At 52.1% G+C, this 21,166-nt stretch overlaps 8 protein-coding genes across 8 annotated transcripts; 5 read left to right on the top strand and 3 right to left on the bottom strand.

Moving 5' to 3' along the window:
- Positions 1-103: 103 nt before the first annotated feature.
- ASPZODRAFT_68585 (hypothetical protein) lies at positions 104-1,746 on the bottom strand (the record flags this gene model as incomplete). Its single annotated transcript, XM_022729519.1, has 4 exons — positions 104-1,127; positions 1,185-1,573; positions 1,631-1,668; positions 1,716-1,746. 4 exons carry the CDS (start codon positions 1,744-1,746, stop codon positions 104-106), a joined length of 1,482 nt encoding a protein of 493 aa, XP_022580329.1.
- Positions 1,747-2,173: 427 nt separating this feature from the next.
- Positions 2,174-4,621, top strand: ASPZODRAFT_152795 (hypothetical protein; the record flags this gene model as incomplete). Its single annotated transcript, XM_022725891.1, has 1 exon — positions 2,174-4,621. One exon carries the CDS (start codon positions 2,174-2,176, stop codon positions 4,619-4,621), a length of 2,448 nt encoding a protein of 815 aa, XP_022580328.1.
- A 1,089-nt stretch (positions 4,622-5,710) lies between these two features.
- Positions 5,711-7,901, top strand: ASPZODRAFT_68896 (hypothetical protein; the record flags this gene model as incomplete). Its single annotated transcript, XM_022729547.1, has 4 exons — positions 5,711-6,498; positions 6,563-6,842; positions 6,901-7,018; positions 7,090-7,901. 4 exons carry the CDS (start codon positions 5,711-5,713, stop codon positions 7,899-7,901), a joined length of 1,998 nt encoding a protein of 665 aa, XP_022580327.1.
- A 1,315-nt stretch (positions 7,902-9,216) lies between these two features.
- Positions 9,217-10,266, top strand: ASPZODRAFT_17253 (hypothetical protein; the record flags this gene model as incomplete). Its single annotated transcript, XM_022726990.1, has 3 exons — positions 9,217-9,454; positions 9,519-9,548; positions 9,620-10,266. 3 exons carry the CDS (start codon positions 9,217-9,219, stop codon positions 10,264-10,266), a joined length of 915 nt encoding a protein of 304 aa, XP_022580326.1.
- A 185-nt stretch (positions 10,267-10,451) lies between these two features.
- On the bottom strand, positions 10,452-15,491 carry ASPZODRAFT_98737 (hypothetical protein). The gene is made up of 5 exons (XM_022730584.1): positions 15,418-15,491; positions 15,080-15,316; positions 12,436-15,023; positions 10,700-12,386; positions 10,452-10,638 (listed from the first exon to the last, which is right to left on the bottom strand). The coding sequence occupies exons 2-5, from the start codon at positions 15,145-15,147 to the stop codon at positions 10,530-10,532; spliced, it is 4,452 nt and encodes a 1,483-aa protein (XP_022580325.1). The 5' UTR covers positions 15,148-15,316; positions 15,418-15,491; the 3' UTR covers positions 10,452-10,529.
- A 1,012-nt stretch (positions 15,492-16,503) lies between these two features.
- On the top strand, positions 16,504-17,010 carry ASPZODRAFT_68398 (hypothetical protein; the record flags this gene model as incomplete). Its single annotated transcript, XM_022729502.1, has 1 exon — positions 16,504-17,010. The coding sequence occupies one exon, from the start codon at positions 16,504-16,506 to the stop codon at positions 17,008-17,010; it is 507 nt and encodes a 168-aa protein (XP_022580324.1).
- A 1,684-nt stretch (positions 17,011-18,694) lies between these two features.
- Positions 18,695-19,978, top strand: ASPZODRAFT_133675 (hypothetical protein). The gene is made up of 2 exons (XM_022723329.1): positions 18,695-19,642; positions 19,699-19,978. Exon 1 carries the CDS (start codon positions 18,704-18,706, stop codon positions 19,628-19,630), a length of 927 nt encoding a protein of 308 aa, XP_022580323.1. The 5' UTR covers positions 18,695-18,703; the 3' UTR covers positions 19,631-19,642; positions 19,699-19,978.
- Positions 19,529-21,165, bottom strand: ASPZODRAFT_98731 (hypothetical protein). The gene is made up of 3 exons (XM_022730583.1): positions 20,504-21,165; positions 20,371-20,448; positions 19,529-20,318 (listed from the first exon to the last, which is right to left on the bottom strand). The coding sequence occupies exons 1-3, from the start codon at positions 20,953-20,955 to the stop codon at positions 19,679-19,681; spliced, it is 1,170 nt and encodes a 389-aa protein (XP_022580322.1). The 5' UTR covers positions 20,956-21,165; the 3' UTR covers positions 19,529-19,678.
- Between the last annotated feature and the right edge of the window lies 1 nt (position 21,166).

The following is a 21,166-nucleotide window of genomic DNA, read 5'->3' as shown; positions in this document are numbered from 1 at the left end:
GCTTGTATTATTCTTAGCATAAGTATGGGTATCATGGTTGTATAAATAGCGCAAAAAAAGATAGATAGTGTTCAGTGACATCGACAAGACGATAGTCCTCATTTCAGTGATGCGATGAGCCCGAGTTTTGACGGTCATGGCCGCGAGAAGAAATACTGAACCGTTTGTCGCCTGATGAATGCAGCTTCTTAGGCCAGCTGCGCGCGATATCGATTTTCGCGCGGGGGAACCACATTTCCAAAACAACGTAAATCAGGTAGTCGATAACCACGCATAAACAAAACAGTTTCCCTGCCCAGACACCGCATCCGTAGTAGCGCTTGAGTCGATCGATCAGCGCGAAGCTCCGTACTCGGTCTTCACTAGCTTTCCAGGCCTGGCCGTAGTAGCGTCCGTAAAACTCCTCCTGACTGATATCGCCACAGATGCCCTTGTAGACGCGCTCAGTGCGCTCTGCCACATCTGTCCAAGAGTACATCATCTTGACTTGGTCATGAAATCGATCTGTTCGCACTTTGTTGGACCGCAAAGCTGCAATTGCCTTGCCAGTGGCAATGACGATATCGTCTTCCTCGGGCTTTGCGAAGGTCGTCATATGCTGAGGCAGTACTTCTGGAATGCCACCCACGCGAGTACATACAACGTACAGACCACAACTGGCCGCTTCGACGATGACCGTGCCAAACGCCTCCGTCAAGCTAGGGTGCAGATAGATCTGCCCACGGACCATAACGTCACGGACTTCTTCATGGCGAACGGAACCCAGCATTTCAACCTTGTCTTGCAGAACATTTCTTTCCAACATCTGCTCTAAGTCGATGGCTTTGGGGCCCGAACCAGCAATAACAAATCGGACATTGCGGTGGGATGCGAGGATCCGTGGAATAGCCGCAATTAAAAGGTCAGTACCTTTGTTATAGAACAGCCGTGAGATAACAACAATTGTGATTGTATCGTCGGGCCCGATTTGAGGGGGCACTGCTCGCCGGTCTGGTGGTACTCCTGGAACGCGGTAGTTTGAGTGCGGAGTGTACGAGAGAGGTTGGAAATTTTCTGCAACAACTGCATTGGGAATGACCGAGACCATCAAGGGGTCTAAAGATGCCCGAAGCACAGTATTCTCTTTGCTGTTGTGGATCAGCATCAGGACACACCAGCACAAGACGCGTTTTCCCACCACTTACCATGTATGGCTGACGCAGATGACGTGGTCAACGTCGCTCAGGCAAAATTTCAGGAGTTTATTTGTCAGGATAGAAGCGGCGTCTGCGAAGCCGAACAAGGAGTGATCCGTGAACACCGTTCGCAGGCCCATCGTCCGGGCGTGAAGTATCCCTTCAATGCAGAAACTACTCAAGCTTGCATGACCATGGACAATCTGAATCTGTTCGCGAATCACAATATTTCGGAAGATCGGGAAGAAGGAGAAGACGGTGGGCATCGTCGTTTCTCGGTAGATGACGAAGAACGGCACATGGTAGACCTTGAGCCCGTTCGTGAGATATCTTACTCCGGTACGGCCTTCATACTGATGAGTAATGATAATCACTTTGTGACCCCGGTCTATCAGTTTCTGCAGATGGTAAGCACTTCGTATATGGTCGGGCAGAGTCAAGGCGCTGATTCCTACTGTTGACAATTGGTATATATGACTCTCAACCCCACCTGCTGCGCTTAGTACAAGACCATCCTAGACCCAAAACGTCGTGACAAACCCGGCTGAGGGAAGAAATAATCGCTGATCATACTGTCTTCAAGTCAGCCAGAACCCTTCAGCTAATAAGGAGGGGACCAAACACACGCAATGTTGTACGGCATGATGGCGGCAGCTCTGAAGGCGAGCACATCCAATCGGTTTCAGAAATGTGTCCTCATTGATAGTTTCCATCGCAGGGAACACCCATCCACCCTGAAAACATATTCACCTTGCTAGGCTTGAAGAATAACTTGCAGGCGTGATAACTGGGTGGTTCTTGGGTCTCCTGGCCAGACCGTGGCGGTGATGGGCGCTTGAAGGCGGCAGGTTTGTGCCGGCAGAAAAATATCCGTGGCAGCAATATTTTGTTTCCGCCCGCAAACGTTCTGGAAATTCCTCAGCAACCCATTTCCGGAGGTGCAGCACCGCGTTGGCTTCGTGAATATGGCTGGTGATCGACCTGAGAGACTTGCTAAAATGGCAGATTCGTCCGCCTCGCCGAAGAGTAGCAAAAAGTCGCACAAGAGGAAGAGAGAGCTCGATGGTTCTGCTGTCACGGCTGCGACACCAACACCGACCAAGAAGCAAAAGCAACACAAGACCTCGAGCGAAGATAAACCCAAACGTATTAAGGACGAAACCGATGCCAGCCATAAAGAGGAGAAGGCCCAGAAAAGGAGTGCTGTTTCATCGGCAAAAGATAAGACGAAGTCTCCTAAAAAGTCTAAGAGCGCCAAAGACAATGCTGGAGATGGGGATCGTGAGCCAATTGAGGAGATTGACTCTGCAAAAGAAAGCCAGGATGTGACCGAGAAGGACGAGGAGGCAAAGCTGTTCAAAGATAAGCACCGCCGAATCTTTTCGAAATTCGAAAAATCCCTCAAAGTCTCAGAGACGGCGAAGCTTGAAGGAGACGCCAAGCCCGAGAAACCGGATGTTATAACAGCAGAGCCGGTGATTGCACAGGGCTTGGAGCCTCTTCCACAGCCAGAAGCTGCTCCGGATAACTTGGAGAAACCAACTTATTCCTCTGTCCCTCCTTGGCTGGCGGAACCGCTGCGAGTGTCGACGGAGCACCGGAAGAAATTTTCTGACCTGGGAATTGAGTCGAAACTATTACAAATTTTGAAAGAGCACGGATACAATGAAGCTTTCGCTGTTCAGTCGACTGTAATACCGTTATTGTTGAAAGGCTCTGAGAGACACCCTGGGGATCTTTGCATATCTGCCGCTACAGGTTCGGGAAAGACGCTATCCTATGTACTGCCACTTGTCTCTGCCCTGGAGCCCATTCCGGCTCCTAGGCTTAGGGGCCTTATTGTGGTTCCCACCAGAGAACTAGTCAAGCAAGCCCGAGAGGTCTGTGAGCTCTGTGCTGCTGGTTCCAGACTGCAGATTGGGTCTGCAGTTGGAAATGTTGCAATTAAGGATGAGCAGCAGCTTTTGATGCGGCTGGATCAGGTCTATAGTCCTAAAGCCTTTCAGATGCGTCAAGAGGATCAACCTAGTGGTGATGATTGGACGAAATTTAACCTTCAAGATTACATCTCCGAGGCTGCAGATCTCAATGAGTCTCTGCCTGGCTATATTCCGAGGCCAGAGCCAAACGTTGATATCTTGATTTGCACGCCCGGTCGACTAGTCGATCACCTACGCTATACGAAAGGATTCACACTCCAACATCTGCAATGGCTGGTCATTGACGAAGCCGATCGCCTGCTCAACGAAAGTTTCCAAGAATGGGTGGACGTTGTTATGGATTCGTTGGATTCGCGGAAATCCCCCGAAGCTTTTGGATTCACTGGAAACCTGCTCTCCGACCTTCGACTTCCTCTGAAACCCCGAGAACCGAGAAAGGTGATTCTTAGTGCTACCATGACTAGAGATGTCACAAAATTGAACTCATTGCGCCTTGCAAACCCCAAATTAGTTCTCATCGGAGAAGAGGCCCCGACGGTGGAAGAAGGAGATGTCCCCTTACCGATTACTTCAGATGGACAGTTCTCCCTCCCTCTGACACTGAAGGAATTCACCGTCTCTGTTGGGGATGGATCCAAGAAACCACTCTACCTGCTGCAGTTACTGCTGTCCCTTGTCAAAGTGGAACCCAATAGCAAGGCCAAACGTGCTGTGTCAGAGTCATCTTCCTCCGAGTCGGAAAGCACGAGCTCTAGCGGTTCAAGCTCGGACGATTCGAGCTCTGTGGATTCAGACTCGGATTCAAGCTCAGAAACAGACTCATCTTCTGATGATGATAGCTCATCATCCGAATCCTCATCCGATTCTGATTCCGAATCCTCCTCAGATGAGTCTTCTGACGAATCTTCTGACGAATCAGAATCCGAGAGTGAAAAGGTACCTGTTAAGTCTCAAGACAAGGCTGGTCCGGCACACACGTCGGTCTTGATCTTTACCAAGTCCTCCGAATCCGCGTCCCGATTGTCGCGCCTTATTTCTCTTCTACACCCTTCCCTGTCGAACAAAGTTGGAACTATTATCAAATCCAGCACGTCGTCTGCCTCTCGCAAGACTCTCACAGCTTATCGGCAAGGAAAGATCTCTGTCATTGTCGCTACTGACCGAGCCTCTCGTGGTCTTGACCTTCAATCCCTTACCCACGTGGTCAACTACGACGTTCCCAACAGTGTCACCACCTATGTTCACCGTGTCGGACGTACTGCACGTGCAGGTAAAGAAGGTTCGGCCTACACTCTTGTCGCACATCGGGAAGGCAGATGGTTCTCGCAAGAAATTGGCAAAGGATCCGATGGAAAGATAAAGAGATTGAACAGCATTGAGAGGTTGAATCCGAAGCTGGAAAATGCCTCCGGCCTCAAGTCAAGATATACAGCAGCGCTTGATGTGCTTGAGACCGAGGTCAAGGCCAATGGAAGGAAGGTCCCTACGAAGTCGAAACAAAAATAGAGACAAGTTCCGGACCTTTACCGGATCAACCGTTGCGTTCAGTTTGTGACTGATATCCATCCTCATTATTGATTTCGCTTTTGATTCGGCTCGGAAATGTTCCGGATCTTTGCGAATGGCCCCATATTCATTCCGCTGATAGTTGCGTCGCATGCAGGATGACACCTGAAATGCAAGATTGTCCAAGGTGGTAGAGCGACGGCGCATTCTTCGGAGCTTGCGTCATTCCACTTCTGCTGCGATAGATAACTTCAAGGTTATCAAGGACCGTCAGCCTAGTCTCCAATAATAACACGATGAATGGTCCGAGATGGAGTCTGGGACGAATCCTCCCCTCCCACTAGAGAGGGATGAAGCGGCCGATTAGGCGAAATGGGAATAGTGATTTCATACATTCAACCGCGTTATGACAAAGTCGAAGCTTCCCCGCAAACAAACATCATCAGATCTCCGCAGACGATGAGACAGTGACATGACGGGCTTCCATACCCAGTGTTACCGTGGGCGATCGCTGAAAAACCTCAGGCGACTCTGTTGACCCCGCACCTTTTGGCCGGGAGATATGTACATAAATAATTGACGGCACGAATCTCGAGGAGAGCTATGTCGACAAGACTTGAATCAATTGGTTGATATTCTGCAAACAAGATGCACCGGAGGCTTCTCCCTCACTTCATTCTGGGCGTCCTTGTCTTGACTGCCCAGGCAGTCATTTTCAAACCCCAGAATGAATTCCAATCGCCGGCCAGCCGCAATGCTTCTGTCCCCGTAGATCTGACCCCCTTCTTTAACAACCGCGCCTTTGGCATGGGTCCGAATGATGCGGACTACGATGGGGCAGGCAGTATGTTTTCTCGGAATCCTCTCCATCAACTTATACCTTGCACTTGTGTATATTATTAATGGGTTGTAGACTCCTATCCTGCCGAAGCCATGCCTCCTTCGAGCTTCATCTATGGCGGCGTCACGTACGGATTTGCGACCTACAACGCATCCGGGTACGACAACATCCTCGCGAAGGCGCAAGAGATCCCCATCACCCAGGGCAAGTATATCAGCTTCCAGCTGCTATCCTCTGCGGAGGATGAAATGGCATCGGCGACCGTCTTAGCCACTTATGCCGACAACACAACGACCGAGGCGGCCTTCCTCGTGCCGGAGTGGTGGACCTGGCCCTACCCAGCGGGGGGGGACTTGGTCTTCCCATACTATCTGACCAACACGACGGTCAACTGGAACAGATCCAACATCTTCCAGGCGACGTGCTGGGTGGATTCGTCGAAGGAGCTGGTCTCGTTGACCCTGCCGGATGTGGACGCGGGCACGACGGATACGAAGATGCACATCTTTGCTCTGTCGTTATGGCCGATGCCGGAGACTACCAGCACCACACCCGTTTCCCAGCTGCAGGTGCAGTATGCGCGCTCGACGCAGAAATGGGTCGAAGGGAGCAACAAGACGCAGATCTTCGAGGTGACCATCAACAACGTGGGCTCGGAGTTTGTCCTGCGGAACCAGTCGGTGCAGGTCCATGTGCAGTCAGAAGGCGTGGAGACCGTCGCCGCCGGAAACCTGAAGCGACTGGCGCCTGGTGACCAGGCTGTGATCGAGATTGCTGTTGTGAACAAGGATGGGGTAGCAGCAGGCACATCTGGCAACGCGACGGTCGTGTTTACGGGACAGGGTATCGAGGCGGAGAGTTACACCTTCAACGCCACCTTTGGGATTTATGAGTACGAAGCGACATACGAGTCGGTGTATGCTCACGAATCACCGGATTGGTATAACAACGCCAAGTACGGCATCTTCATCCACTGGGGGATCTACTCGGTGCCGGGATGGGGGAACAAGGGTGCCAAGGAGGAGTACGCCGAATGGTGAGTTTCGAAAAGATGAACTGACCGTTTCTATCTTTCTTCTGACAGACTTTGTGGTTACCAGGTACTGGTATGACCTTAACGAAGGCCCAGATGGGTCCGTTGGCACGTTCTGGTATGATCTTCATACGTACGGGCCTAACGTCGTCTACGATGATTTCATCCAGAATTTTACGGCCGATAAATGGGATCCAAAGGAATGGGTCGACCTGTTCGCAGACGCAGGCGCCAACTACTTTGTCCAGGTCAGCAAGCACCATGATGGCTATGCGCTTTTCGATCTCCCGGACACTGTAACCAAGAGAACATCGGTGGCCCAGTTTCCGTACCGGAATCTGCTCGAGGTGAATTATTATAGACCATAGGGAGTACTTCTGAGCAGTCTGACTGACACTCGTGCAGGAGTTATTTCACGCTGCTAAGAAGTATCAGCCCCAACTCCATCGGGCTGCATATTTTTCTCTTCCGGAATGGTTTAGTCCTGCGTACAAGAAGTATGGCTTTGGCGACTGGCCCGGAGGTATTTCAAGATTCATACCCTCTACCTCGGGTTTCATTTCATCACACATGCTAATCAAATGCTCTCTGTAGGCAACGCAACCAATCCCTTCAACAACGAGACTCTCCCGTACACCGGCTTTGTCGACGTGGACGACTACATCACCGATGTCATCGTACCGGAGATGCAAACCCTGGCCGACATGGGCACTGAGATTATGTGGTGTGACATTGGCGGCCCCAATCGGACTACAGAAGTCGCCTCGGCATGGTTCAACGCTGCGGCAAAGGAGAACCGCCAGGTGGTGATGAACTCCCGCTGCGGCCTGCCGGGCGACTTTGACACTCCCGAGTACGCGACGTACGGTGGCGTGCAGGTGCGCAAGTGGGAGACCAACCTAGGCATGGACCCGTACAGCTACGGGTACAACCGGGCGACACCGATGTCGAGCTACATGAACGCCAGCACGATTGTGACGAGCTTGGTCAACGTTGTGAGCAAGAACGGCAATTTCCTGCTGGATGTAGGGCCGATGGCCAACGGCACGATCCTCGAGGTCGAGCAGAACCACCTGCGTGAAGCTGGAAAATGGATCAAGGACCACGGCGAAGCGATCTACAACACGACCTACTGGTTCGTCACGCCAGAGGAGGGCGACGCGATCCGCTTCACCAAAACGGAGGACGCCTTCTACATCCTTGCGCTGGCGCAACCGAACGCGACCATCACCCTCAACAGCCCCGTCCCGTGGGTCGAGGGCGACAACGTGACGGTTATCGGGGGAGACGCCGCCGGCACGGTGGTGCCTTCCCACAAGTTGGCGAATGGCAGTCTCGTCCTGGATATGAGCGACGATGTGATCAACGGAGACCACTGGACCTGGGCGTTCAAAATCAGCTATTGAGCAGCGAACTGTTAGCTTTCAGCCTCAATCTTATAGAATATCCCGTCTATCCAGACTAGAAAGCAAGGAGTCAGGGAAGGTTTGTGTCCAACGCTTATTTTGACAACATCCAGCTTTGGGAATCTAGTTCCCACTACACCAAATGGAATAGTCATTCTATACAGAGCAAATGCCGTCTTTGATCTTCCACCAGCCAGCCTTGAGGCTGAGAAGTAGGTAGTAGTGAGCAGGCAGGTTTCTTTCTCTGTGGTTTCCCTGGAGTTTTTGTTGCTGTAGGATTAGTGGCTTAGTCATCATCCACATGGTGGTTCACATGACTCGATCATTTCCCAATATCTCCTTCTTCTTACGGTCTGTTCTCTGTAACTTTCTCAGATGGAAACATCCCCGACTTATCCTGCTTTTGATGGCAAGGGACCAAGAGTCCTCAGCCATCTCATATGATCACGATCGTCCATGCGGAGGACGCACCCAAAGTGGCTGAGTGGGCTGTTCCTCCTGCACAGCAAGCCGATCGCCTCTGGATGAACCCCCGGAAATAGAACGGCAACAAGGATTACTCGATTATTCTTAGTCCCTACCGCTGGGACTCGCAGTTATCTCTGGAGGTGGGATTGATCTGGCAAATCTTGGCAGGTCGGATTTGAAACGCTAATTGCCGTGTTCCACACTAGGATGATCCGTTTGTCGCCTTGGTTGGGCCGCTGGGCTTAGACATCGTATTCGACGATCCCCTCAAATTTCCTGTGTTTGTTGGTGGTGACGGTTTCTGGTTCCAGGCACGATGTGAACGGTTTGATCAGGCTATATTGCTCGGGGGCTTTAGAAAGTACAGATGATGGATGTACGGAGTCCAGATTCGACTCGGGCGATTGCCATGACTTGAATAACACAAGATCCTCTATTCTTGCCTGCAGGACCCTCTCTCTGTACGGAGAGGCCCCCTCTCCACACATCAATCCCTACTAGGAGGCTGGAACGCGGGCCCAGCACGCAGACATGGGTTTCGTTCGCCATACAGAACATGGTGCACTCCAGTACAGCCTTCTCTTGGCTCTCAGCCTCCCTGACCATCGGCCGATTAGTAGCCGGTTTCTTCAGGCCAGTGATTATTTCATAACTAACGCAGACCCTGATCCTGATAGCAGGAACCGCCCCCAAATGTCTCTCTTCTCGAGTGCCTTCTCTCTTCAACTCTTGTCTTTTTGTTTGCCCTGTTCTTCTGCCTGACACCTGGCCTGGAGATCTTTTTCTCCCGCTTTGGTTGCAACAAGGCTGAATCATAAATAAATAATAATATTAAAGATTTATTTCAATGCGCGGGCTGCTCTTTGTGCGACCTCTTATCGGGGCGCTGCTCCTTGCAGCGCTCCCCTCTGTCATCGCCGACTCGTGCTATGATTCTGACGGAGATCTAGCCTCGAGCAACGTTGCCTGCTCCGACGATGGAAACGTGACCTGGTGCTGCAGCGATGGATATTATTGCATGTCGAACAGGTTGTGTGAATGGCAGACGGGGGACTTTTATCAGGGAACCTGCACCGACGAGACTTGTGAGCACCGAACACTCGGCAGATCGTGGGTCTTGGGGTATAGCCACTAACTATAGCTTCATAGGGGAGTCATCCGAGTGCCCTAATATCTGTGGTAGGTTATTGCTAGTCGCTCACATGACCCCATCGATAAATACAGTCATCTCTGATTTTGTTTTCTTACAGGCGACGATGGTAACCCGGAGGTCTGGGAGTGTTCCACTTCAGAGGGAACCTTTTGCTGTGGCGGAACCGACGGGTCCTGTTGTGACAACTCAACCGAGATTATCACCCTGGGCCAGGCAATGACCATCGGATATATCAACAATGGAACCCTGTCAGTGATGACCACATCATCGACGACAACGACAAGCACCGGCTCGACAACTTCCTCCTCAGTGACCACCACCACAGGGGATACGTCTACCACCGTCACGACGACGACATCCACATCAACAACCGGCACACCCACCAATACTTCAGGCTCTACTGGTGGAGGTAACAGTGGCGGTAGCTCCTCCAGCGATACCGGTGCTATCGCCGGAGGTGTCGTCGGCGGGGTGGCCGGACTGGCCGCTCTGGCTGTGTTGGCATGGTTCTTGTGGCGCCGAAACCGACAAAAGACTCACAAAACGGACCTGTCGCCCAATCTGCAGCGCGCGGAGCTCTCGACCGATGGTAACTACCACAGCGTTCCACAAATGGAACATCCCCAGGAGCTAGAGTCTGTCCATTTGGCCGGCTCTACTCAGGCAAATACACTGTCGGCCAGCGACCCAAGCGAGGTTGATGCTCGGGATTCGACCATATATGAACTGGGACCTTCTCGGTAGTCGTGCGAGTTCGAGGGAGCCCGTATTCGGGATTGTGATGGTTCTTATTATGCCTTAATATGATATGTTGATGATACCCATTTAAGTGAGCTTCTTATACATGATTGATAATACTGATAATCTACTTTGAGTAAGCCTGTCTAGTCTACCTAGATTAGTGAAATGTATTATTATCTTAGATTGATATAATATGCGTTTGCATCATTCATATTTCACTTCTATAGGTTATGCATAATAGGTCAGGTCTATATAGTTATTTATAATCATGCCACCTCCTGTACCATGTGCACCAGCTCGTCGTATTCGCCTGTATTCTTCAACATGCTCCAAAAGACGCCCTTCTGATCGATCAGCTGAGCAGGCGAGCCATTCCTAAAACGTTAGCATGACTGTGTTTCTATATATATATATATATATTGCAGGATAAACATACTCAACGATCTCGCCCTCAGCCATGACTAACACACGATCATAATCCATGATTGTGCGCAGCCGGTGAGCAATGGCGATGATGGTTGCATCGGGAAACACTGTTCTCAGCAGGCGCTGCATGTGCATGTCCGTCGCATGGTCGACCGAGGCGGTCGCCTCATCCAGCAGGACGACCTTTGACCGGCGGCAGAGCGCGCGTGCCAGGCTAAGGACTTGCCGCTGGCCTTGGCTGAAGTTCTCGCCGTTGGTGGCGACGGGGGTATCTAGCCGGAGGGTTTGCCGCTCAGTGTCACTGCCACTACCGCTACTGCTACCCCCACTGATTCGGATTGAACATGCGGCGAGAGCCGCTTGAAGTTCGGAATCGCCCGTCTCTCCGAACGGGTCAAGGTTGGACTGTACGTCGCCGGAGAAAAGGACTGGCTCCTGTGGGATGAGCGTGATGCTCGTGCGCAGCCGGTGCAAGGGGATAGCGGCAATGTCTACTCCGTCGACCGTCACCCGGCCGCCTACCAAGGGCACAAAGCGCAACAGGGAGAGGCCAAGCGTGCTCTTGCCGCTGCCCGTGCGGCCGACGATGGCAATGCGCTCACCAGGCCGGGTGGTGAAGGAGACGCGGCGCAGCACGTCGGGCCCGTCGGGCGAGTAGCGGGCCGTCACTGCGTCAAAGGTGACAATACCAGAGGTGGGCCAGCTGGCGGGCACGCTGGAAGCAGCAACGGCGGGTGACTGAGTGGCTTCTTGGTTCCCTCCTTCTTCTTCCGGGGGGATTTCAGCGTACTCACGGATGCGTTGGTACGAGTTGAGCTCGACCTCGAGCTCGTTCATGGTGCGCACTAAGATGAGGATGGACTGGCTCAGCCCAATAGCGTTGGTCAGTGAGAACCCGACCAGCCCTGCGGAGTCGGCGCTGAAGTAGGCGACGCACCCGGCCACGGCAGCGACGCTGGCGGCGCAAAAGTCCGACCGGATTGACACCCAGCGGTTGCAGTTGTACTGGGTTTCGGCCGAACGGGCGTGGACGGCCAGCTTGTCAGCCAGTAGCTGTTGAAACACGGCATCCATATCGCGCCGGGCGCGGATGACGGTCAGCCCGGCCAGGGTGTCGGTGAAGTGTGAAAAGACGGGGGAGTAGTTGGTGGAGACGAGGCGCTTGATAGAGACCTGTGTGCGCGTGTACAGTTCACCGATGGCGAAACCAATGGAGCAGATTATGACGGCAGGCAAGGCGAAAATGGGCATAATCGAGGCGATGGAGGCGATGCGTAGCACGAACCGCAAGCCGTTTTCCATCGACATGCGCAGCCAGTCGACTAGCACCGTGTCCATGGACCGCGTGTCGTTGCCGAAGCGGTTGATCGCGCGCCCGATTGGGTTCTCGTCAAACCAAGAGATCGGCGCCGAGAGTACCGCGGCCACGAGGCGGGTGTGCATCTTGCGCGCCGCCGTCCAGCTGCCAAATTGGTAGATCAAATTGTTCGTCAGCTGCAACAGCAGGAACGTTAGGATCGCTGCCGCGTACACCGAGAGGTAGAAGAGCGAATTCGGCTTCTCTTGCTCCTCGTACGCTTCCGTCCAGATCGACAACCAGTACGTGATGGATATGTATGCCAGCTGTACTGTGAAGGTGGTCAGAATCACCAGGATGGCGTAGTAGAAACCACCGAAGAGCGTCATATATTGGAAAACTGATGGTCAGTAGTCAGTAAGAAAGAAGAGAAGAGGAAAAGCACTTACCTAGTGTCCGTGGTACACGTCCCGTGATAGTAGACTCTTTCGCTTGCCTCGACACAGGCTGGGAGGATGATGTCTTAACAGGAGCACTCTCTATAACCTCTGTCGATGTATCCGAGTTTAGTGGGGTTTCGTCGACGCTGGTCGAACTGGAGGCGACGGTGCCTTCGGCGAGAAGCGGTCGAGATTCCTTGGGCAACGTGACCGAAGACAGTCTTCCATGATCGAGAACGACAACTATCTCTGCGTCCTGCAGCGCGGCGGGGAGATGGGTGACGAGGACCACGGTGCGTCCCGCAAGCAATCCACTACGGAAACACTTGCCATAGATGAGGGTGGTCGTGTGCGTGTCCAGGGCGGAAAAGATGTCATCGAGCAAGAGGGTTGTCGAGCGCGAGTATAGCGCTCTAGCTAGGGAGACGCGTTGCTTTTGTCCACCGGAAAGCGAAGTGCCTCGCTCGCCGACCTCAGTTAGATCCCCGGCGGGCAACTGCTCAAGATCCTGTGCGAGGCCACTGGCGTTGATTACAGATTGGTACCGCGCTTCATCAAAGGGGCTATAGAAGAGAATGTTCTGTTTGATGGTGTCATTTTGCAGCCAGGGGGCCTGGGGCACGTAAGCCACGTCGCGAGGACAGGTTGCGGATCCCTTTTCGAGAACGGTCTCGCCCAGCAGCGAGAGGAGCAAAGTGGTTTTGCCGCAGCCTGTGGGCCCAGTCACCACGTTGAGGGAGTTGGGTTGGAAGCGGATATGGAGATCTCTGAGGCGGAACGGGGCGATCGGGGTGCGGCGAAAGGTGGCGTGGTCGAAGGCGAGGGGACCCTCCGGGTGGTGCTGGATCTCCTGGGCGGTGTCGAAGAAATGATCGACGCGGCGAAGGGATTCAGCGCCCTGCGCCGTGTAGCGGCTGACGTTGGACAGCCAGACGAACTGGCCGCGGAGGGTTTCCATGATGGACAGGGAGGTGAAAGCGACTGGAGCGTGTAGCGGGCGGCCAGTGAACAGGACGAAGAGGGTGAACATGACAAGCAGACTGACGAGGGGCAGGAGATCGCCAGCCATAGAGATGGCGGCGGCGTAGACGCTGCGCTGCCACAGGCGCTGCTGCTCGACGGCCCGGACGCTATTGACCTGATTGATGGCGGCGGGCTCCCAACCAAAGTACTTGAGGGTACGGATGGAGTGGAGGTACTCGGAGATCTTGGCCAGGCGCACGTCGGTGGCGCGCATGACAGACTGCTGGATACGCGAGACCTTGCGCGATGCCATTGCCGGCAGCGGAGTCAAACAGATCAGGGTCAGCACGCCGAATAGGGAGGGCCAGCCGAGCATGCGGTAGAGGAAAATGGTGGCAATGGTAGTCACGATAGGGACCATGGTCATGACATTGAAGATGTCTCGCGAGTTATAGATGGCATCGACATCGTAGGACATGAGGCTGGTGAGGTTGGCCTGGCGGGACTTCTTGGAAGAGGGGTCCTTTGTGGACGACGTTTTGTCGTCCGTGGCAGAGCGATCGATGGAGCTATCATAGATATGGGAACGTAAGGCCGTTTGATAGATATCCTGAACGAGCGAGATGTTGACACGCACCAGCAGCCGGGTGGCTGTGAAGATATACTGCTGGTTGAAGACGGAGCGTAGGACGGGCCCAATGAGCAGCAAAGCGATCCACAGGACTGGATGGACAACCGCATCATGCGGATCCTCCAGATAAGCGAGCAGGTAGAGCATGGCGAAGGGAGCGACACACTCAACCACAGCCGTGACCGCCGCCCAGCCCACCATGAAGCGAATCTCAGTCTTCATCAGCCGCAACAAGACGCGTAGGGTCTTGCCTCCTCGCTGGCGCTGGGCGCGGATCTTGCGCAGCCAGCTAGAGGGATCATCATACGCCGGTAGTGGGGGCAGATCGTCCATGGTCAGGTCTCTACGAAAGCCACGCAGGATCAGATAAGTGATCCATTCGTATGAGCAGTAGTAAGAGAAGAGGGAGCAGGTTTCTTCCGGGGAGACATCTTCCTCTTCGACGTTTAACTCTCCTTCATCTATCGATATGGGGCGGACCGGCCGCGGCGCGGCTAGAGCAACAGCCACCGTGGCCACCAGACAAGCTGCCGCAGCACTCTCCAGCGGGGGAGGCACATAGGTTGAACCGATGATAAGCAAGGGGAGGATGTGCTGCAGGACCGCCAGGAACACGGCAGCCGTGGCGACAACGTTCATGTGACAGTATGCCTGGTTCCGCAGACGGCGTCTGTTCCGTGAACATACGAAGCGCAGCAGGCCGAGAGAGACGATATAGCTGTGCAAAAGAGACTGTTTCCAACTGCCATCCCGGGGGGCGGCCAGCCAGTGCAATGCACAGGCAACCACGGCAGTTGCAGTATGCGCCAGCTCATATTGTAATGGCCGATAATGCCTCGACTTAGTCTCAGGAGCCGCCGCCGAGCTCTTCAAGAGCCGGCGCAGATAGCGGATGCCATAGCAGAGACCGAAAAATAGCAAGGACAGTGCCAAGACCGACAGATGCAGGTTGCCTTGACCGATGAAGCCAGAGAGATTTTCAGTGCGATACCGCCATACAGCTCTATTAAATTAGCATACCAAGTACCACCAAACGAGGTATGGAGGCGTCGAATATACCGTTCAACTGATCCGTTCCACGATTCCGGGTCGTCGAGCAAAAAAACCTTTTCCATCGCGACCCCCATCGACCGCCCCAGCCAATGCTGCAGCAGAAATCACTCGATCTATGGCAGCATGCATCAGCCCGCTCAAAAACGAGGGTCAATGGATCATCGATAAATCAATAGAAATGTCCCCCCAGACAATTGATCGTAATACTGGCTCAATACGTTCCGTTGAATGAATGCCGGGAGCCTGAAGAAATGAAAAAGTCAGAGCCGAGACCGGCATTGATAAGATACGGAAGCCCGATGGAGACCGATAGAATGACAGTATAGACTTATGAAACCACTTACCTGTCAGAACTCGTCCATCGATCTTGGTTTCCATCGTACTTGCGTCTCCATGGGCGTGTTCGAAGCAATTCTTCTGGCTTGCACGAAATCCCAACAATCGCAAGAGGAAAACAGGAGGGGAAAGTGGCCAGAAGCGGTGACTGTTTTGGGAAAGCGGTGGTGATCTCCAGCTTCACTCCCTTTTTCAATCCCAACGACCTCCTTCTTTTGTCTACAATCCGGGTCGGTCCACGATGAAGCTGACACATTGGTACCGGCGGGATGAAGGTGTCCAAAATGGGTTCTTTACATAGGTCTGTTATCCTCTTGAATTCTGTTAGTCATGAGCCCTGCTGACTAGGATTGTCTTTCAAGTATAGCCACAGGCTGGACTATCTTACACCTCAGTATCGATCGGCAAGAAGAAAGCAATAACCATGAAGATCTGAAACAGGCTAATCCCCAGGGATTGAACTGCTTGCCCCGGCGTGTGGACAGACTTAGACCAGACTACAACCGACGGGCCTCAAACTGAGTGTGCATTCTGCACGAAGGATACGAAGGAGCTTCAACCCCGAAACAAGCTTTCCTTGCCAAGTGGACGCAAATATGGACTTGGATTAATAAACGCCACCCCGGGTTTATACGGAGTATAACTAATTACCTAGGTGGCAATTTGTCATCGGAGTGCATGCAGGTCATTACTGAAACAGCATGTAGTCCGGTCCACTAAGCCCGAAGGAGGCTTAACGGAACGTGACTTACTTCCGAGCACTCGAGAAGCATCCATCAGCCCTGGAGGACTCCGCCAGTTTCTTTCCATACGCAAGAGCCAAGCAGTTTGCAGGGCCATGAGTATTATTCCGCCTATATAAAAACCTTCCCTTATTCTGCTGTTATACCCTGCGGGGACTAATCCGCTTCTGGTTAAGCATACTCCTGCTGATTTGATAATCCGGCGGACACTAGTCTTGTATAGGCTAGACTGCAATCAAGTATGAAAAAGACCTCCGCCATACTATAAAATGGGAGGACTATTTAATGTGTAGCAATCAGCTTACTCTGGCTTACTCTTCAAGTCAATCCAACCCAGCTAGTGTTCTTGAAATGTCTTCAATCATTTGGCCGAAGCAGTACCTGCCCGGCACGACAGACAACTTTGTGTCGAACGAGATCTTCGTCACGAACCTGACCGCAGCTCAGGTCTGGCCCAATCTGGTCGACATGGCCTGCTGGGAATCCTACTACGACAACGTCAGCCAGATCACCCCGCCCGCCAGTGGCACGACACTCAGCACCAAGGGCGACCGCTTCAGCTTCTCGACCTTTGGGTTCCCCCCACTCAACGCCGAGGTCTGGGAATCCGTGGCCCCCGCGCCAGGCTCCCCGGGGCGTCTGGCCTGGCGCGCATGGCAGGATGGCGACGCCGAGACAGCACTGGAAGTTTACCACGCTTGGCTGGTTGAGGATACAGAATGGGGCGCTGTGCGTATATTGACGCAAGAGACGCAGATTGGCAAACCTGCTGCCCAGCTGGCGACCACGCGGCCGAATCCGATGCTGCTCGGCCATCAGGACTGGCTGAACGGGTTGGCCAGGATCAGCAAGCAATGACATAGTATGCTGGATATAAAAAGCGTGAGATCTCCACTGGCAGGACTCAATGGGGTCTAACTACTTGCTGTATTTCAAGACACCGACTTTCTTCACAGATGGTTTATCAATCAGCTATCTCTCTATCAGACATGTCTAATCAGGCGAAGAGAAAATCTGTAGCCTAATATTATAAAAAGTCATAAGCAATCATTGAAGGGAATCTACCTCGGTCGAGTCATTCACTCTAACAGCAGTGAATGTAGGCCCGAGTATAAGTTTCAGCATGTATGACCAAGAGTTTTGTCTGTGTATATAAATTTGTATGACAACTCCAAAGTCAACCACATTTACTCTACAAGACAACTTCCCTTACAGTATCAAGTCTCTTAGGCTAAATTTTCCACTGCTCTTATACTTAAATACCTCTCTCATTGCTTTTCTCCTTCATCCCCCTCCCGTCTTCATCACTCTCCCATCTTCATCACTCTTGTCTCAAAGAAGGCTACTATCAAAGACTCTATCACTGAATAAATCACCATTAATTGTCTGGACACTTTTAACAGCTATACAGATATAAAAGCTCCCCTACAGCATTCAGCGGCGCCTCCCCTTTAGACATGGCTTTCTCTTCGCCAGGTCTACTCGACAAACTGAATCCATCTGGACTGTCCTGATTTCCTCAGATATCACCACGCCAGAGACAACCGTCAGAGAACCAGGAAGTCAAAATTTGAATCTGGTAACAAAAGCCACCCAGCGCCCACAGTCCCTGGGAAGGCCGAAGTACTTCTGGTGACAGAGAGAATCTCACAGTGGCACAATTAAATCGTCAGTGATACAGATACACCAGAAAAGCAGTACAGCCAGTTGACAACTAGATGTGTCTTATCCGACCATCTATGCTCGCCGCAAGAGTTGATGAAGTTAGAACAACCCTTGAAGTTGAGTGGTATTGGCAGCCTTGCCTGGCTGTGAATACACTCAAGTTGAGTTGGATGGACATCACCTGAAGAGCACTACATCTTTGGTGACAAAACAGTCTCTCAAGGCCACTCGGCCTAGAAATCGGTTTCTTCTACGCACCGATGATCCGAAGCCGCTGCCACCCAGCAAGGAGCTTCTCGAATGCACTTGTTCTTCACTGCATTGTCAGTTGGTCTGGCACTGGCGACTTGAAGCCTGAGAAATCCAACTCATTAAGACGACCACCTGGGTGCAGATGCAGACTGTTTGAGGATGTGACGAGCTCGACTATTTTCATTAGTACAAGTATCTCTTCATAGATACTTGAACCCGACATGGCAATACTACCACTGACCTAATACGATTAGTATATAGAAGATCTCATAACTTATTAACCTCTTAATAGATACTCAAGTAGTTACACGATCAAATATTACTTAATACCGAGTCAAAGCTGGTATTCACAAGACAGAGCATAAACTATTAATTACTGTACAGTGACTGATCTACTCTTATACCCTTGATTTCCAGTATAACTGCGCCAGACTCTTCATCATATAATAATCTTCCAACCAATACTACCTTACTACCTAATTAATATATATATTTCTACTAATCAGTCAGCCATTCAGCCATTATCCAAAAGCCAAGCTAAGTAATAGCCATATCACATGACTATAAAGAGGGGTATAATGGTATCACCTCAACCACCAAACCTATCTCCCTGCAACCTTCCACTGAAAGAGCCATGCTCTCCTACACCCTATCTGCCCTCCCTCCCCCCTCGTCCCCCCTGATCGTCTTCATCTCGGGTGCCTCAGAGTCGTCCTCTTCCTACCCAGCCGTCAGTCGTTTACTTTCTCTCCCTCATTTGCTCTACGACCGAGCCGGACTAGGAAAGTCTCCTGAAAGCAGCAAGGATGAAACCACAATTTCGCCCGCCGTGAAGGCAGCACAAGATCTCCACACTCTACTCTGCAGTCTAGACCAAACTTCTTCCTCAAACTCTCCGCCCTTCTTCCCTCCCCAAGTCCTCCTCGTGGCGCACAGCTACGGCGCCTTCATCGCACGAGAGTACCTCGATCTACACCCCGATTCCGTCGCGGGGATGGTTCTCCTCGACCCGGCCACGGAATTATACACGCCAGACCCCGAATCAGTGAATATCCTTATGAACACTCTTCTCGGCGGGGAAGGGGGTCTGCGCTTCGCCACCGTGACGGGCCTACGGGAGAAATGCAAGTTGTCAAGCGAGGAGTGGAGAGCGCGCGCAATTGACTTAAACCGAGCGAAGACGGAAGTCTCTCCGTTTCAGTGGGGATCACTCCTGGAATCTATCCGGGCAAAGCGGCAACTCGAAAGCACTCCACTGGGAGATAAACCGCTGAGTCTGGTCGTTTGTGATGCGGCGGGAGACTATCGCAAAGTCTACGAGGCTGGCCTGCAGGCTGGAAACGGGACGCACTCTCAACGGGAGAAAGTGCGAGACATGCTTGATGAGTGGGGGAGGGTCGATTGGAAATTCAAAGAGAAGCAGTTGGCCCTGTCGAATAGGTCCAGACTCGTCCGATTACCGGATTGCGGGCATAATATCAATCTCCTCAGGCCAGAGGTGGTCGTTCAGGAGATCCTGTGGGTGTACAGGGAGATAATGGCAAGAATACATCACATCTAGACCTGTTTCATAGTATGCGAGCTACTCCTTCCTCATCTATCCTATCTATTAATTAGTGAGCTCATCAGGAGAGCCTCCATTCCGATACTGCCAGAGCCGGCTCAAATCCTTCACCTTGTGTCTACCGACACTATTTCTCCCATCCATGATTGTGTGCATCTCTGCGTCCATAAACTCGTTATCCTCCTTGACACGTCCATCTTCCCCCAGAGTAAACATGTTGTCCAGGTAATGCTGATTGAACTGGTGGCCTGACCCCTGCCGCACAAAGATACTGCCCATGTACCTATTCGGGATCGTGGCAAAGTTTAACACCCCCCAGACGCTCACAAAGTCTTCTGCGTTGGCATAATGCTCGATATGGCGGATAGCCTGGCTGCTGTCGTCACGGTCCGCATGGCGAAGCGCTGCCACACTTTGGTGTGGATTGTTGAAGTGGTTCGCCGCGCTGCCAAACGTGTACACCTCAAGCTTGCGCAGAAGATTGTGCGGCATCTCGTCCAGTAGCCAGTCGACGACTAGGCCTCCTTCGATACCACCTTGGCTGTGCAGAATTAGGACCACCTTGTCGTATCGCTCGTCCAATAGGGCCTCTTTGACCAGCTTATACGCATCCCGGATATCCTGCGTAGCGTAACAGAAGTCGCGCTGGATCAAACATTCAATCACATCGAAGATGACACCAACCCTGTTGGAGTCGGTCAATATCTCTCAACAAGAAATGCCATAAGATGTCTTACGTCCGGTTATGTATGCCCGTGACCCTCCTGCCGAAAGTTCGTCCTATCTGGTCGATATTACTCTGCAACCAATGATTCCTATAAAGGTCAGACATCACTAGAGAGTAATGAACAATTGTTGATAAATACCTACCCCACAGCAATCCCATTCAGAAAGAACCAGTGCTCTCGTTCATGCCCAGGAGACTCGTCCACTGGCTCCCTCGAGACGAGCACTCTCTGATCCCCGTTCAACGCCATTTTACAGACTTTGTAGTTTAAAAAGATCCCCAGGGCGATGCAAAGAGAGAACCATGTTGCTGGGATCGAACAGACCAAGATAGGGAGCGACACCAGAAACAGAGTTTGATAGACGAAAAGAAGGCCATGCATGAGAATGCCCCATAGGTTCCTCGCCGACGGGTAAAGCTCATCCAGGCGACCTGAACGCCATGGGAAGAGAGGAAGAAAGGCGCCAGGAAAAGCCCACAGGCTTCTGAAAAAGAGGAATATATCGCTTCGCAGCAGTTGGATCGGAGATACAGTATAAGGCAACGGGGCGTTTCGCGTCTTTCCACGCTGCGATGGAAAGTGCTGAACCTCCATGGCGATAAATCGGATATTACACTAGGTATAGATAAGAAGATTTTAGTAAAGCGAATGTGATATGAAAGAGCAAAGAAAGACTAGGACTGTGAATAGGTAAGGTAACTTATGGCAGGGGAACTTGAGAGTCGGTCTTTGACGACGGTTACTCGGCGGTGGCCTTGAGGGAAAGATCGACTCAGATGGACCAGAATAAGTAGGAAAGAGGAGG

The sequence above is a fragment of the Penicilliopsis zonata genome, assembly GCF_001890105.1.
Source record: "Penicilliopsis zonata CBS 506.65 unplaced genomic scaffold ASPZOscaffold_10, whole genome shotgun sequence".
NCBI lineage: Eukaryota > Fungi > Ascomycota > Eurotiomycetes > Eurotiales > Aspergillaceae > Penicilliopsis > Penicilliopsis zonata.
This window is presented reverse-complemented; position numbering and strand designations above follow the sequence as displayed.

Excerpts from the sequence above, each read along its gene's own strand:
- ASPZODRAFT_98731 (XM_022730583.1), bottom strand. The coding sequence starts at position 20,955 with ATGGAGGTTCAGCACTTTCCATCGCAGCGTGGAAAGACGCGAAACGCC. Across the intron at positions 20,449-20,503 it reads CTGAATGGGATTGCTGTGGG|GAATCATTGGTTGCAGAGTA; the intron begins GTAGGTATTTAT and ends TGACCTTTATAG. Across the intron at positions 20,319-20,370 it reads ACGGGCATACATAACCGGAC|GGTTGGTGTCATCTTCGATG; the intron begins GTAAGACATCTT and ends CGACTCCAACAG.
- ASPZODRAFT_133675 (XM_022723329.1), top strand. The coding sequence starts at position 18,704 with ATGCTCTCCTACACCCTATCTGCCCTCCCTCCCCCCTCGTCCCCCCTG.
- ASPZODRAFT_98737 (XM_022730584.1), bottom strand. The coding sequence starts at position 15,147 with ATGGGGGTCGCGATGGAAAAGGTTTTTTTGCTCGACGACCCGGAATCG. Across the intron at positions 15,024-15,079 it reads TGGAACGGATCAGTTGAACG|AGCTGTATGGCGGTATCGCA; the intron begins GTATATTCGACG and ends CTAATTTAATAG. Across the intron at positions 10,639-10,699 it reads GCTGAGGGCGAGATCGTTGA|GAATGGCTCGCCTGCTCAGC; the intron begins GTATGTTTATCC and ends CTAACGTTTTAG.